A 15,357-nucleotide genomic window follows, 5' to 3' on the forward strand; every position below is an offset into this window, starting at 1 on the left:
AAATGTATGTCTTGAAAACACATAACCCAGTCACAACCCAGGAAATAGCCTTAGTTATCTGTTTTGCTACACTTTCCACACATTTTTGAATCTTGCAAATCCCAAAACATGTTGGGATTGAAGGATGAGGTCTTTCTGGAAGCATTTCAAGTAATAAATTCCTTTTAGGGTTTGTGTGTTTGTTTGTTTTGGTGTTTTTAACATGCAGGCAGTAAGCTCCAGTTGTAATTGTTGTATTTTCTTAACTTCAGCGTGATGATTTCTTTGACCTCTTCTAGTCGCATTTGAGAAGCTTTGGTGGCTGAACAAAGAAACGTAGCCATGGCTGGACCTGGCAGGCAAATCAAGACACTCACATCAGAACTGAATAAGGTCTGCCCTGATGAAGGAGATGGCTACTCTGTGTATCCTAAGAGCTACTATGACCTTGATGTGGTCCCCAACCTCAGGCGGAGTAACAGTACCTTCAGTAAGAGCAAAAGGAGGACTCACTTCACACTCAGCACCAATGAAAAGGCAAGTTCATTGGAAAGGAGATAAATGGCTCATGGTAGAGGGATGGAGTGGTGGTCTATCATGGGATGGAAACCATAAATGCAGATGGAAGGGAAAATAGTTTGATTCTGCACCATTTTGAGTTGTATTAATTATATAAATTTGCAAACAAAAAAAAGGAGTATGTTATTTGGCCTCTGCTAGTAATGATTGCTATTTTGTTCACTGTTCCCACTGCAGGAGAATATTAGCTCATGGATCCCTGAAAACATTCGGAAAAAAGAATGTGTTTATTTTATCGAGAGTTCCCAGATGTCAGATTCTGGGTAAGTGAGCTACCTTTATTCTTTCCTCTAAAACAGCCTTCTTCCTCTTCCTTCTCCTCCATTTTTGCTGTTGGCAGCAGTGTTCCCTCTAAGCTGAGTTAGTGTGAGCTAGCTCACAGTTTTTTAGCCTCTGGCTCACACATTTTTGTCTTAGCTCAGGAAGGGATGGTTCCAGAGTAACCTAATTTATGCAGTAGCCAAATCGCTTGCTCACAACTTTGATGCCAGTTGCTCACAAAGTAGAATTTTTGCTCACAGGACTCCACAGCTTAGAGGGAACATTGGTTGGCAGCTGTCATGGAATTAGGGCCTGGACTGAGCCTCAGTCTCCTGTTACTTTGATTTCTATAGTAACTAGCCTCTATAGTTGAATCTTTGGTTCTGTTTCCCAGGAGGCTTCAGGACTCCACTGGTGCTGTGGCCTTCTGGTACTGATAGCCCTGTACATGATTTTTGCCTTAAAGGGTGTTTATACAGGAGATAGTGATGCCACTATTAGTGTCTTAGAGTTTAAACAGTATATCAGATAGGGTATCAGAACCTAGCTTCCTTGACTTTCAGAGAGCTTCCTGACTCCAGAAAAAAAGGGGGGGAAGGATTTGGGTCAATTCATAGAATCAGTTCTAGTTTGACCTGCATCAAATCCATGGTAGTCCAATGTGATTTTTCTGGAAAAAGAGGTGCCGGAACTCTCAAGAGGGAAATGAAGTTTTCAATCTGTACACTGAAAACTCATGAACTTTTAAACATTTACAAAAGAATTTTGTCAAAGAGGTTCCGGAACTCTGTTTTGGTGCATTCCCCCAGAAAAAAAGCCCTGGGTACATTAGTAGGTACGTTAGCAGCTATAGGCCCAAGAAAGATATATACCTCTACAAATGGTCAGGGCTGCTCATCCGTGCCAAGGGGCCTTGATGCCGTAGCTGGAATATGTTCCTTATTTGAGTGTACACTGTACATTGAACTATAAGTATTGAATTAAGAATTATGAGTCAATTTTGTATGCTGCATACCAGATGCTTATATGTTTGGAAGGTTTTACATTTTGGGTTTGAAGTTCAATAAATAAGACCATGGTTGGACCACCTTGCCCTGAGGGCCCATTTGAATGTTTCACCCCGACCTTGTTTGGGCGGTGAGCATATTTTAGCTTGCCCACGGAGCCAAACGGACCCAATGTGGCTTCAGATGGCTCTACAGGCTCTGATGCCCCCTGGCGACTCATCAGATGAGCTTGTAGAAGATTGGCATAGCCAACTCTCTACAGCCATCGATGAGATCTCTCTCTGACGCCCTCTATGCTCTCACTCTAAGTTTGCACCTTGGTATACCCAGGAGTTGCAGCTGATGAAGCGAAGGCTAATACGGCTAGAGAGACAATGGCAGCGTGCCCACAACAAAGCTACAAGAACATCCTATAGGATGTTTATGAGATCCTATGAGATGGCCGTCAAAGCTGCAAAGAAAGAGTTTTACACAGCTTTGATTGCATCTGTGAGCTCATACCCAGCCCAATTGTTTAGAATGATTCTGTCCATGACTACTCTGCCACAAGGCAGGTCAAACATTAGGGAATTGGACATTGGCTGTGAGGCTTTTGTGAGCTATTTCTCAGATAAAGTCTTGTCACTCCACCATGACCTCCCCGCCAAAGTTGAGACAGTGAGTGAACTCAATGCTCCATGCACATCTTCTAGTCGGGTTATGGATCATTTCAGTCCACTCAGTCCAGAGGAAGTTGACAAATTGCTCTTAATTGTATGCCCCACCACGTGTCTCCTTGACCCATGTCCATTGTGGCTAGTCAAAGCTGGTCGTGTTGGGTTTCAAGGTGTCCTAGGGGAGATTATCAACAAATCCTGCTTGGAGGGTCAGTTCCCTGGGACACTTAAGGAGGCCATGGTCCATCCCCTCTTGAAGAAAACCTCTTTGGATCCGGCCAAATTGGCTAACTACCAGCCGGTTTCCAACTTGACCTATTTGGGCAAGTTAATAGAGAGGGCTGTGGCAGTCCAGTTACAGAACTTTTTGGATGACACTTCCACTCTAGACCCAGTCCGGTTTTCACCTGGGACACAAGACGAAGACAGTACTGGACACCCTCACGGATGACCTCCAGAGGCACCTGGATTGAGGCAGATCAGCAGTGCTGTTGTTGTTGGACCTGTCTCCAGCGTTCGCCACGGTTGACCATCAGCTACTGATCCACTGCCTCGCTGACTCTGGAGTTGCAAGGGGCTCGCCTTGCAATGGCTTGCATCCTTCCTTCAGGATTGGGGACAAAGGGTGGCTCTGGGGGAACAGCTGTCCCAAAGGCATCCACTGACTTGTGGAGTGCCACAAGGGGCAGTACTTTCCCCGATGCTGTTCAACATCTATATGTGCCCCCTAGCTCAGATTGCCCAGAAGCATGGGCTGGGGTGTCACCAATATGCGGATGACACCCAGCTCTATCTGCTGTTGGGTGGCCAGTCTGACTCTACACCAGAAGATCTGGACCAGGCATTACAAGCTGCAGTTGGTTGGCTTAGAATGAGTCGACTGAAACTGAATCCAATGAAGATGGAGGTCCTGTGCCTGAGCCGGGGTAGCCCGAGGGTAGGGATACCACTCCTGACCTTTGATGGGGCACAGTTGGTGCCAGTGCTGGACATTAGGAATTTCAGGGTGCTCCTGGATGCCTTTTTAACAATAGAGGCCCAGGTTGCAGCCACTGCCAAGTCAGCCTTTTACCATCTTCTGCTGATTAGGCACTTGATTCCCTTCCTCGAACACAACAACTTGGCAACAGTGATCCACACAATGGTCACCTCGAGATTAGACTACTGTAATGCTCTGTACATGGGCTGCCCTTGTCCCAAATCTGGAAGCTGCAGCTGATGCAAAATGCTGCAGCCAGGCTGTTGACGGGTCTCTCTACGTGGGAGCACATCCAGCCTGTGCTGAAAGCATTGCACTGGATGCCAATAGCATACCAGATTCGCTTCAAGGTGCTGGTTTTAACCTTTAAAGCCCTTTATGGTCAGGGTTCAGCATACCTAAGGGACCACCTTTCCCAGTACGTTCCCCAGAGAGCACTGCGTTCAGGGGCCCAAAATCAGCTGGCCCTCCCAGGCCCCAAAGACACCAGGCTGGTGATAACCAAGGCCAGGGCCTTCTTGGTGGCAGCTCTGTACTGGTGGAATGAGATCTTGGAAGAGATCAGAGCCCTGCGGGACCTTTTACAGTTCTGCAGGGCCTGCAGAATGGAGCTCTTCCGCCAGGAGTGACCCTGTGCCCTGGCTTTACCACCTCAGCCTGTCTTGCCGCACAAATTAGTTGACCAAACTGAGCTGATGTGAGAATACCATCATGACTGTCACCTAAGTAGTATTATTAATCTAGAAATCTCTGCTCTTGCACTTTATTCGAGTATTGTTCCAGCACTTTATGATAATCAATAACTGATTGTTTATGGCTGTTTTTATGAATGATTTTAATTGTATTTATACATGCATTTTTATGCAAGCCACCCTGAGCCTGCCTCAGCAGGGAGGGCGGGGTATAAATTGAATGAATGAATCAATGAATACATAATTAGGGGTTTTTGAAATAACTGTCTCTTTCGTGATAAAGTTTGGATCCCTGCCAGTTTCTCTCCATCCCCAATGATCACAGTGGGGATGGGAGTCCATGAAAAGGTTCCTGCACTCCTAGTGTCCCCAACAGCAGCTATGGCAGACTTGCCCACTTCTCTCCCTCACATGCAGAATTTTCCCCTAAAATTTGTCTTTCTTTTCCTTTCTGGCTGAGCAGCCCCTTTTATCTATTTTCTTCTTATCTGAATGATAATAGCTGCCCCATCCTGTCACATTATTATATTTTGATGCTGGCTCAGCTCAGGGACTTGAAGGAAGAGACAAGACCACCTCCTTAATTTATATTTCTGAAAATGGCACAAGAAGCTTTTGAACGTTCAAAAATAAACAAAATATTTTGTTTCAATGTAGAGGGGGGAAAGATCAGGTGGAATCGGGGGTAAAATGTCTGAGGTGAATCAGTAATAACTCTGAGGAAACCTAGTAGTGTCACAAACTCCAGTTAATATGTTTCCAGCAAGTGAGAGTTTTAAGCTTTTTACAAAGTCTTAGAATCTTTGAGCGGAGAGGCTTTATTTTTGGTGTCTGCTAAATACTCCAGTATACATTTTTGAGATTAACTGACTCTTCAAGTTTCAGAAGAACTTGGTGTAGTGGTTAAGAAGGGCAGACTCTAATCTGGAGAACTGGGTTTGATTCCCCACTCGTCCTCATGAAGATAGCTGGGTGACCTTGGGTCAGTCACAGTTCTCCCAGAGCTCTCTCAGCCCCACCTACCTCACAGGGTGTCTATGGTAGGGAGGAAGAGAAGGGAAGCCACTCCAAGACACCTTCAGGTAATGAAGGGCAGGGTATAAAACCAATTCTTCTTCTCCTTCTTCCCTGACTCTTCAAGTTTCAGAAGGCAGAGATACACTCCCAAATACCCAAATTCCTTCTCTAAACAAGCCAGGGATCACTCTTCTCTTTGAGCTATCTCCTTTTCCAACTGGGCAGGGAATTACTTCTCTAAACTAGAAGCTCTGTCCCTTTTTCTGGCCCAAATGGGGGTCTTCAATGATCCTCCCACTTCTCCTTGCCAACCTTCCCCAGTCCTCAGTCAGTGCTAAACTGAATTCTCTTCAGCAGTAAGTTCCCAACTCGTTCTTCTTAACTGACGCTAGCCAATGAAATCTGTTTGAGCAGTTTGTTACTCAAAAGCTCTTTGGCTTTGTGAGGCATTAACTCTTCACAGTCTGTCACATGTTTATACAGCACTTATGAGTTTTTGAAGTACAGTCACAGCAGCAAAGACTGTTTTTCTGGATTGTGATTTTGGAAAAGAACTACCATACCAATGAATGAGTTATCAATAGACAAATAGGAGAGATTATGATAACAGGGGAGGAAAAACTAAGAGAAGACAAGGAGCTGGAAGGGAAGGTGGCATGGTATAGCCCGATCCCATCAGATCTCAGAAGCTAAGAAGGGTCAGTACTTGGAAGGGAGATCACCAAGGAAGACTCTGCAGAGGAAGGCAGTGGCAAACCACCTCTGCTTCTCAAATGCCTTGAAAGACCCTTGCTGGGGTCACCATAAGTTGGCTGCAATTTGATCACACTCTACACACACAAATACAGAAGACAAGAAAACCCAGAAGATTTCTTTTTAAAAATTGACCTTTGTGTATAATATTAAAAGAAAACAGCACTCAGAATCCCAGTGAACAAAACAAGTGCAAATGGTTTTTCTCATTGAAATCCATGGGACTTGCAAGTGCTCAACTTTGAATGGAACAAGCTGCAGTTGCTGACATATTCTGATCTTTAACCTGCAACGTGTTCACTAGCTAGAAGGTGGGAGATCTCTGATAGTAGTAGTTCTCACAAGATTACTGTGCCTAAAAGTCAGCCTTTTGCAAAGTGATTAAAAGCCCATAAACTGCATACTGTTTGCAGTTTGACAACTGTAGCAAAGCCAGTGTTAAGGGTTTGCAGCATGTGTAATGGGACTGGTTTGGTGCAGAAAAGGCATCTAGCTTTTTCTATAGTTTTCCTGTGGATATGGCAGGCTGTTGTGGCAAGGCTCCCAATGACTGCTGATATTCTGATTGTGTTCTTTTACAGGAAGATAGTGTGTGAGTGTGGCTATCTTAGGGAACAGCATTCAGAGGAAGCTATAAAACCTGCCATGTTCCAGGGGAAAGAATGGGACCCCAGAAGACATGTCCAAGAAGTACCAACAGATGCTTTTGGGGACCTGTGTTTCACAGGCTTGGGGCAAAAAGCAGCAAAGGTAAGTTAGCACACGACTATCATACAGGGGGCTGTGATTTATTGCATGAGTATGGGCAGTATTCACAGCTGTTAGTACTTGAAGGTTTTCTAGTAAGTGTAAGAAGGGATCATTAGTTGAATATAAGGACATGAGATCAATGAATCCATCAATTAAGTCTTTTGATTGTACATCCAGAATGCAAGTTCAAAAATTAAAGGCACCATCATTCCTGTTTTATGCCATCATTAAGACACTGTAGCAGGCCCCTAGCTAACGTGGGGCCCATGTCCCCCCCCCCCGCGTGGTTTTTGTGGGCACTACCGTCCTTTCGGCCCCCCCCCCCCCCCCGGCTCTAGACGTCTGGGCTCAAGGTGAAGTCAGCCCAGGCAAGCAAGCAAGCGGGCGGCAGGGTTTGGCCCTGGTAGCCACATTGTAGTGTTCTCTGGGTTTGACCTGTAAAGACCAAGGACCAAGCTAGACATGATGTAGTGAGATCTGTCTTCAGTTTCCCCAATGGATTTTTTTTTTTTATTGAAAGCAGCTGTCAGGAAAACAGGGTCTCACAAGCCCTTATTTGCCCAGTGGAGTGTATGGAGGACACGGCTTTTCTACCCAGCCAGGCTTCCCCTTCCCCATACTCCTGGTTACTCCTACTTTATTCTTGTACCACCAACAGCAGCTAGTTGGTTTCTAGAGCCTGATCCACCAGGGGCTAGCTCCTTGGTAACCTCTACTGTTTGGCCACTTAAAGGTTCAGCCTTGTTTTTGCATCTCCCACTTTGGCATCTCCCATTGGCTACTGCAAGAACTAAGTGCACTCACTTGTGCACTTTGGGGATGAAGGGAAAAATCACTGATCCTCCCCCCATTCCTCACTGATTCGTGATAACGAATAGGGTTTAACATGGATCATAGAGATCAGTCTTGTAGCATTCAAATTGTAATAAGGAAATGAAACATATACATCATTTGTAGACACAACAGACTGAGCAAGGACAACAAGGAAAGGTGATAAAACCTCAGTCCTGACTGTAATTCTCTACATACTCTAAATAATGGGAAATTAGGATAGGCTATTAATTATAGAAGTTGCAAGTAGCTAGAAAACATCTGTTATCTCAGTCTCATGCTCTGAGATTCTTCCCAGTGATCACTGTCACATGTGCTTAAGTAGGGCTGCCAAATGCCCCCGGGGGGCGGAATTCCCCCTGGTTTCGAGCCCCGATTCCCGCTCCCGCGGAATCGGGGCCCGGGGGAAACCCCACCCCCGCATCTGCGTCACCCGGAAGTGACATCGGACGCTGGGGGCGGAGTTTTCCCCTCAAATGGCATGGCTCCGCCCCCAGAGTGTGACGTCACTTCCGGGTGACGCGTGCGCGCACGGAGAGGACGCTGGCCGGGAGCCCCCCGCTCCCGGCCAATTTCAATTTGGCAACCCTATGCTTAAGATGGAGACTGCTTACAGAGGCATGCAGTCAGATGGAGACAGAGCAACAATGGAGGGCAGAGCTAACAGAGAAGAGCCTCATAGCAGCAGACCACTGAAGAGAGTTTCTTTCTCATGCCCAAGAGTTTTATCAGTTCCCTTCTGTCCACCTTCTGAAAACTTTCCTCCTCTTCCTGTTTCCTGTAAGGGACCCTTCTATATTTTAGCCTCCTGCCACTCTATAGCTCAGGCAGGGACTCTGACAGGGACCTCTCTACCTATTGTCCTTCCCCTGGCTAGGTCCATTTGCAATTCTATGACACTAGGTGCCTGGAAGGTCAGTTATTCCCACTCCTCTTTCACTGTTCCCCCGCCCAGCCAGTAAAAGGCACTTTGTAACCCATTCACTTATATGGAGTGCAGACCCAAGTTAAAATAAGCTTTGATACAAATTCAGAGGTATAAGGCATTTTACCACAGCACCCACAGAGGGCTCCAAGTCATATTGGGACTGCAGCACTGGGGGGGAGAGATTAATCCTTCCCCTCAGCTATTTTTCCAATGCAAACACATATCCCACAAGCTACTTATGTTTCAAGGTTTCAAATATTCTATAGTCTCAACTTTATTGAGCCTGTGGTACTGGGTGCCACCACAAAATGACTGCCATGGGGGCAGGGTTAATAAAAATGTTTGGAGGTTCCAAACCAAGCATCCCTCCTACAAATGGAAGTAGCTGTATGTGAATAGGGGCTTCCTGCAGACACAAAGGTGCTGCCCCCTGCTCTCTTCTGAAGCAGTTGCTGCTTCATTGAAGTGGAGAAAAGCCTGGATTGGCTGCTTACTTTGGGGAACAGAAGTTTTGAAGTAAGAAATGGATTCCAGGAAACAGATTGGCAAGTGCCATGATGGCCATGATCACTGCTATAACCCATCCACATTTGCTGCCTAATCCTACTTGATTCACTTGAAACTTTCCAGCTGAATTCAGCAGGGTTATTCCAAACTAAATGTTGCAGTCCTGAAATATTCTGCATAGATTGGGAAGTAGAAGACAGACAATAGTTGTCACTGAGTCAAGGTAAGCTGTATGAGGTTTGGGATGGACTCTTGCAAGATCGTTAGGGCTGCCAGGCCCCCCAGGGGGGATTGCCTGCCCAAAGGGCCCCCAACCCCGCCAGTCCGGATCAGGCTGGCGGGGGGAACCCTGCCCCCAAAGTGCCCGGTTCAGGCCAACGTGCCTGGCGCGATGACATCACCCAGAAGTTACATCACTTCTAGAGAGGCCCATCATCACGTTGGGCACGTCGCCAGCCGAAGGTCTAGGAATCAGCCTGGAAACTCTATGGTACCCGGGCAGCTCTCCCCCACTGTGCAAAATTTTATTTATTTATTTATTTATTTGACTTATATCCCACCCTTCCACTTGGGCTCAGGGTGGCTAACAAGAGGCAATTGCCATACAAACAGTAAAAACCAGATAAAACAATCAATTACATCTACATTTTACATATTAGAATCGGTGCTCACAACAACATATCATCCAAGATGGGGTCTCCAATGCAATGTTTCAGAGGTTCTACTGTCTCTTCTTGATCAGTCTGCGCTATGTCCGTTCTTCAATTCCAAGGCCAGTTCGCATTGCCAAAAATGGCAGCGCGGTGGTGGTACAGTGATGGTGGCGGCTCCTACTCAAAAGCCTGGCGGAAGAGCTCCATCTTGCAGGCCCTGTGGAACTGCATAAGGTCCCGCAGGGCCCTGATCTCCTCCGGGAGCTCGTTCCACCAGATAGGAGCCGCCACTGAAAAAGCCCTGGCCCTAGTCACAGCATATTTGACATCTCTAGGGGCTGGGACAGCCAAAAGATGTTTTGCCCCTGACCGTAGTGCCCTTGGGGGAACATATGGGGAAAGGTGGTCCCTTAGGTAAGCTGGACCCTGGCCATATAGGGCTTTATAGGTAAGAACCAGCACTTTGAAGCGGACCCGGTACGCTATTGGCAGCCAGTGCAGCGCCTTTAGAGCAGGCAGGATGTGGTCTCGCCTAGAGAGGCCCATCAACAGCCTGGCTGCTGCATTCTGCACCAGCTGCAGCTTCCGGATCTGCGACAAAGGCAGCCCCATGTAGAGAGCGTTGCAGTAGTCCAACCTCAAGGTGACCGTCGCGTAAGTGACTTGGCAACCCTAAAGATCACAGAAGATCGTTATATTGTCTTTGTCACTTTGCATTGCCCATGGTGTCCTCTGCAGACCCATTTTGTGTTGGGAGTGAAAGACTTTGTGCTGTCTCTTAGCCTCCGACTTCAGAGGGGGACTATAGAGTGGCAGAGAGAGAGATAGGTCGGGACCCTAATCATCCTTCCGTTTTGCTGCTCTGATGCTATCCCTTTGATGTGTAGATTGCTACTCTCAGAGAATCTTCCTTCCTTCTGGCCTGACACCTTCTCGCCACACTGTGCTACTCTTCTCCATCTTGGCACCATGGGGGCAGGACATGCTTCCTGCATCTCTATCCATCCTAGCTAGTTAGACTAGATAGGAATCCTGTTTCTATCCTGTCTAGAACAGAGTTCCTTACAATAAAGGACTCATATTAGCTTTGCAAAGGTAAAGAGGCTCCATCTGTAACTTTGTTTCTTGTCAGCACACACAGACTGGATAGACTCTGCTGCATTATGTGCCTTGAGCACTGTGCTAACCCAATAATCATTCATGTTGTACTGTCCTTCATGAAGGTAAGCAGGGCTGGGTCTATTAAGTGTCCGAATGGGAGACATTCTTGAAATTGAATGCATATGACTCTGAGTTCCATGGAAGACAAGTAGTACATAAATGTAATAATAAATATAGCACTCTGCTGTATTCAAAGCCCTGATAGTGAATGGAACTCTAATGAGCCTGGATATTCTTGCATACTGGTTAGATTTAGTAAATGTGTCCGTTATACATTGAATTTTCCAATTGCAGTTTGTGCGTGTGTCCCTTGACACTCCCCCAAGAGTCATCTACCAGCTAATGACACAACACTGGGGCCTTGATGTACCAAACCTCTTAATATCTGTGACAGGAGGAGCTAAAAACTTCAACATGAAGCTGAGATTGAAGAACATTTTCAGGAGGGGGCTCGTCAAAGTGGCACAGACAACAGGTAAACCAGCTTCCTGGCCCGTCTCTGTCCACAACAAATGCAAGAGAAATGTGGCAGCCAAGCCAGTCCATTCATATTCTTTGTTCCAAAGGTGCCTGGATCATCAGTGGTGGTTCTCATGCTGGTGTTATGAAGCAAGTTGGGGAAGCAGTGCGGGGCTTCACCATGAGCAGTAGCCTCAAGGAAGGCGAGATTGTCACCATCGGCATTGCAACGTGGGGGACTGTGCACAACCGCAACAGCCTCATCTGCCCCATGGTGAGCCAAAGGACCTCCAGACTTTCTGCTTACAGTACAATCCTATGCAAAGTTGCTCCAGCCTAAACTCACTGAAGTTAATGAACTGAGACTGGGTTAGCTTCTGCATATGATTGTACTGTCTGCTATATCCAGGGGAGGGGGTGGAAATAACAACAGCTTGTACTAAAGATGTGGCAATGATGCCTCTGTGGAAGCTGCTTTGTGACTGAAGATCATACCGTATCCACTGTGGGAATGGGGAGTCTGGAAAAAACGGAACCAGGTCGTAAAGCTCTTTTTGGAACCCTAGGTGCAATTGGGGCTTTGATCTCAAAACACGGATACTATCAGGGCTGGCATTATTTATATATACTATATAACAGTTTAATCCCTTCCAGGTATTAGTTATCATGTTTAAGAATAATATTTACCTTAATAGAGAAGGTAAGGAGATCAATAATATGATCACCTATGTAGACATCTTCAGTGGAATCTGTAAGGCCTCACAAGTCCTTTATTCTAACAAAACACAGCCAAACTAGACACTACATTTTTAAACAGGTTGAGTCAGTGTTTCTCCAGCCCAGTTCTCACCTGCCCAGTTGGGGAACTGCATGTGCGTTGTGGGCTGTACGTACAGTCCTTCCAATGGGCAAATAACTCCCCCTGGGGCCATTTTGAGTTGGGAAAAATAGGGCAGGAGGAAGGCTCATATCCCTCCTTCTCCCTCATCTCATTCCTGATCTGATTTGGGCCCCTACAGGACCTGGAAACATAGTTCCCAGCTGTTCCATCCATCTGAGCCAAATTAGAGTTGGACTGAAGAAACCTAACCCAGCTTGTTAAAAAAATATGTCTAGTTTATCCCTTTATAATCTGAGACCACTATTTCTGTCACAGTTCACTAATTTCATTTGACTCTTAATTTCAGTTGAGTTTTTGTCCTGAAACAATGTCCATATATTTCAAATACTCTACCTGGAATATCAGAGGGCTTTTACAATGTACACAGAATTTGTGCAGCTACATGCACACACAAAGGGAGATTTTCATGGAGTTCTCTTGAAAAAGGGATGGCCTGAGTAGCTTGTGACAAGACTGTGAGATAATTTAAGCTTTAAAAAATATTATATAACTCTGTACTCTTTCTTTTCCCTTCTTTTCCCTTTCCCCCTTTCTATTTATAAACTAATAAACAGAGTGCAGGGAGTTGGACTAGATGACCTGCAAGGTCCCTTCCAACTCTAACATTCTATGATTCTCTAATAAAACTCTATTAAAAATATTAGCAGATGAAACTAATAAAGTCTGTAGGTACAATTTGTTACACACAAATTCACCTTAATTTTTAAAAGTGCTTTGATAATGAAGGAATGGCCAACAGCCCAACAAAGACAGTATGAATTAGCTCTGCAGAGCAGTCATGCACGGGAGAAAATACCCTGGAAGTGAAGTGCAAATAGGAGCAAATCCTAGGCTGTTTGTGTGACTTGTTTGGTGTTGCCCCACTACCACCCATGAATATCAGTCCAGCTCTACAGTGATAGGTTTACTGTGGCTCAGTGCTAGGACTGAAGGCCACCATTTAGGAATAAGTGAGTGGTATTCTGATTCTTGTTTCGTGACAGTAGACATCCCAAAGGCACATTGCTACAATGATGGGACAAAGGCTTTATTGTTACTTAATATTAGAAATTTTAAAACTGCACCTGGGCTTCTCAGCATTTTCTTTTTCCTTTGTTACATCTTATAATACTTCCCCAATAGAAATGAGAGGAAAAACCGACTGTGAGATCAATAACAACGGGGGGCAAAAACAGACTGACTCTTCTTACTTTCTGTAGATCTCAACACTTTTCTTACACTGGTCAGATCAGTAATATTTGTCATGTTTCCTTTGGCATTAGGAAAATATCTCAGAATCCTGCCATCTTCCAAAAGATCTGCCATTCTTTTACAGAAAGATTTTAATAATGTCTAATGTGTATACACGTACCCAACAATGGATAGAACTACATATTACATGTATTTAAACTGGGTTTTTTTTACAGATTCACTGGGGCTACACTTTCCAGGGGAGACAGTGGGAGAATGGGAGAAGAGCTTCTTAGCCTTTCCCTCCATCCAGTTTCCCCCACCACCCAAATCAACATCTCTAAGCTGCTTTTACCCTCTCTGGGGAAAACGTACAGGTGCTCATGAAATTTTTCCCCTGTGGGGGTCAATGCAGCATGGAAATAGTGATGGTGAGCAGCACAGGGCTTAAAAATACCCTTTATGCCCTCATCAGTATCCCCCTGTATACCACAGCCTCAGGATCTATGATTTATAAAAGAAACAAAGTCCTTAGGAATGATCACAGAACTCCACATAACATGTCATTCCACCCTAAGGGTCAGAGGTCCAAAAATTACTGTCAGTTTGTCTATTTGTCACTTGCTTTCATGTCTGCAGGGCAGTTTCCCAGCGGAATACCTACTGGATGAGGAGAGCCAAGGGAACCTCTCTTGTCTTGACAGCAATCACTCACACTTCATCCTGGTGGATGATGGAACGCATGGGAAATACGGTGTGGAGATCCCCCTGAGGACGAAACTTGAGAAGTATATTTCAGAGCAAACAAAGGTGAAAGAAGGTATGGAGGCATCTGGAGCCACAACTGGAATTAATATTGGAGTATCACCTTATTCCTCCAGCCTTAGAAGTGGGATGGGAACAGTGGCGAACCTGGCCTCTTCGGTGCCCAGGGTAGATAATTTTTTAACACTCCCCTGTCCCTCCCCCCCCCTTTTTTGTTTTGCCATCGAGTCACAGCTGACTTATGGCGACCCCCTAGGGTTTTCAAGGCAAGAGATGATGGGAGGTGGTTTCCCATTGCCTGCCTCTGCGTCAGCCCTGCTGAGCGCCTGAGATCTGATGAGAACAGACTAGGCTGGGGCTGTCTCCTCTACACAACAAAATTATTTTCAGTAATAATCATGAAACAAAATGAATAATTATAATGGCCAGGAAATATATTCAGGTGGGTAGCCATGTTGGTCTGAAGCAGCAGAAAAAAGTTTGGTCTTAAAGGTTCCATTGGAACCAAACTTTGTTTTAATGGCCAGAAAATAAATGCAGACAATGAAAATTTTATTTTATTTAACTTTTTATGTATATACTAAATTATCTATGGTTCTCTTGTAAGCTGCCCTGAGCCTGCCCCAGCAGGGAGGGCAGGGTAAAAATCTAATTAATAAATAAATAAAATATAAATAAATAATCATGCCAGTAAAAAAAGATCCAAGTTCCAACATGCTATTCCATCACAAGAGGCAGCATGGTGCAGTGGTTAAAGTGTCAGACTAGGATCTGGGAAATCCAGGTTCAAATACCCACTCGTGCCGTGGAAGTTTGCTGGGTGACCTTGGGCCAGTCACATTACTCTCAGCCTAGCCCTGACCTGGATAGCCCCAGGACATCCTGATCTCGTCAGATCTCAGAAGGTATGCAGGGCAGACGTAGAGGCAGGCAATAGTAAACCACCTCCAAATGTCTCTTGCCTTGAAAACCCTACTGGGTCACCATAAGTCAGCTGTGACTTGATGGCAAAAAATAATAATCCATCACACCACTCATGTTCTGAGCAGGCCCTTCGGAGGGCTTCTGTTCTCCTTTCTAAAGCCCAAGAGCTGACCATCCCAAACATCTACAAGGCAATTTTGAGAGCTTGGGGGTCTGCCTTTTTGCTAGCTTTTACTAACACTAGCCAAAGCATCACCAAATAGTGATTGCAAGCTTCACCAGACTGAATGTTAAGAAACACACTATCCCCCAAAGAAGATGTCCCTACCCTCCATTGTTTCCAAAGGACTAAAGTCAAACCAGAAAAACTCTGCAGCAGAAACTG

General features: G+C 45.4%; 1 protein-coding gene across 1 annotated transcript in view; it reads left to right on the forward strand.

Annotated features, from left to right (window-relative positions):
• The first annotated feature begins 321 nt into the window (after positions 1-321).
• TRPM2 (transient receptor potential cation channel, subfamily M, member 2) overlaps positions 322-15,357 on the forward strand; it is a 63,771-nt gene continuing 48,735 nt past the window's right edge. The window contains exons 1-6 of the mRNA XM_015406855.1: positions 322-516; positions 736-821; positions 6,505-6,673; positions 11,048-11,228; positions 11,320-11,486; positions 13,923-14,103. Coding sequence (XP_015262341.1) covers positions 322-516; positions 736-821; positions 6,505-6,673; positions 11,048-11,228; positions 11,320-11,486; positions 13,923-14,103 — 979 coding nt within the window. The remainder of the gene's footprint in view (positions 517-735; positions 822-6,504; positions 6,674-11,047; positions 11,229-11,319; positions 11,487-13,922; positions 14,104-15,357) is intronic.

This window comes from Gekko japonicus, unplaced genomic scaffold (assembly GCF_001447785.1).
Source record: "Gekko japonicus isolate JY-2015 unplaced genomic scaffold, Gekko_japonicus_V1.1 scaffold1023, whole genome shotgun sequence".
NCBI lineage: Eukaryota > Metazoa > Chordata > Lepidosauria > Squamata > Gekkonidae > Gekko > Gekko japonicus.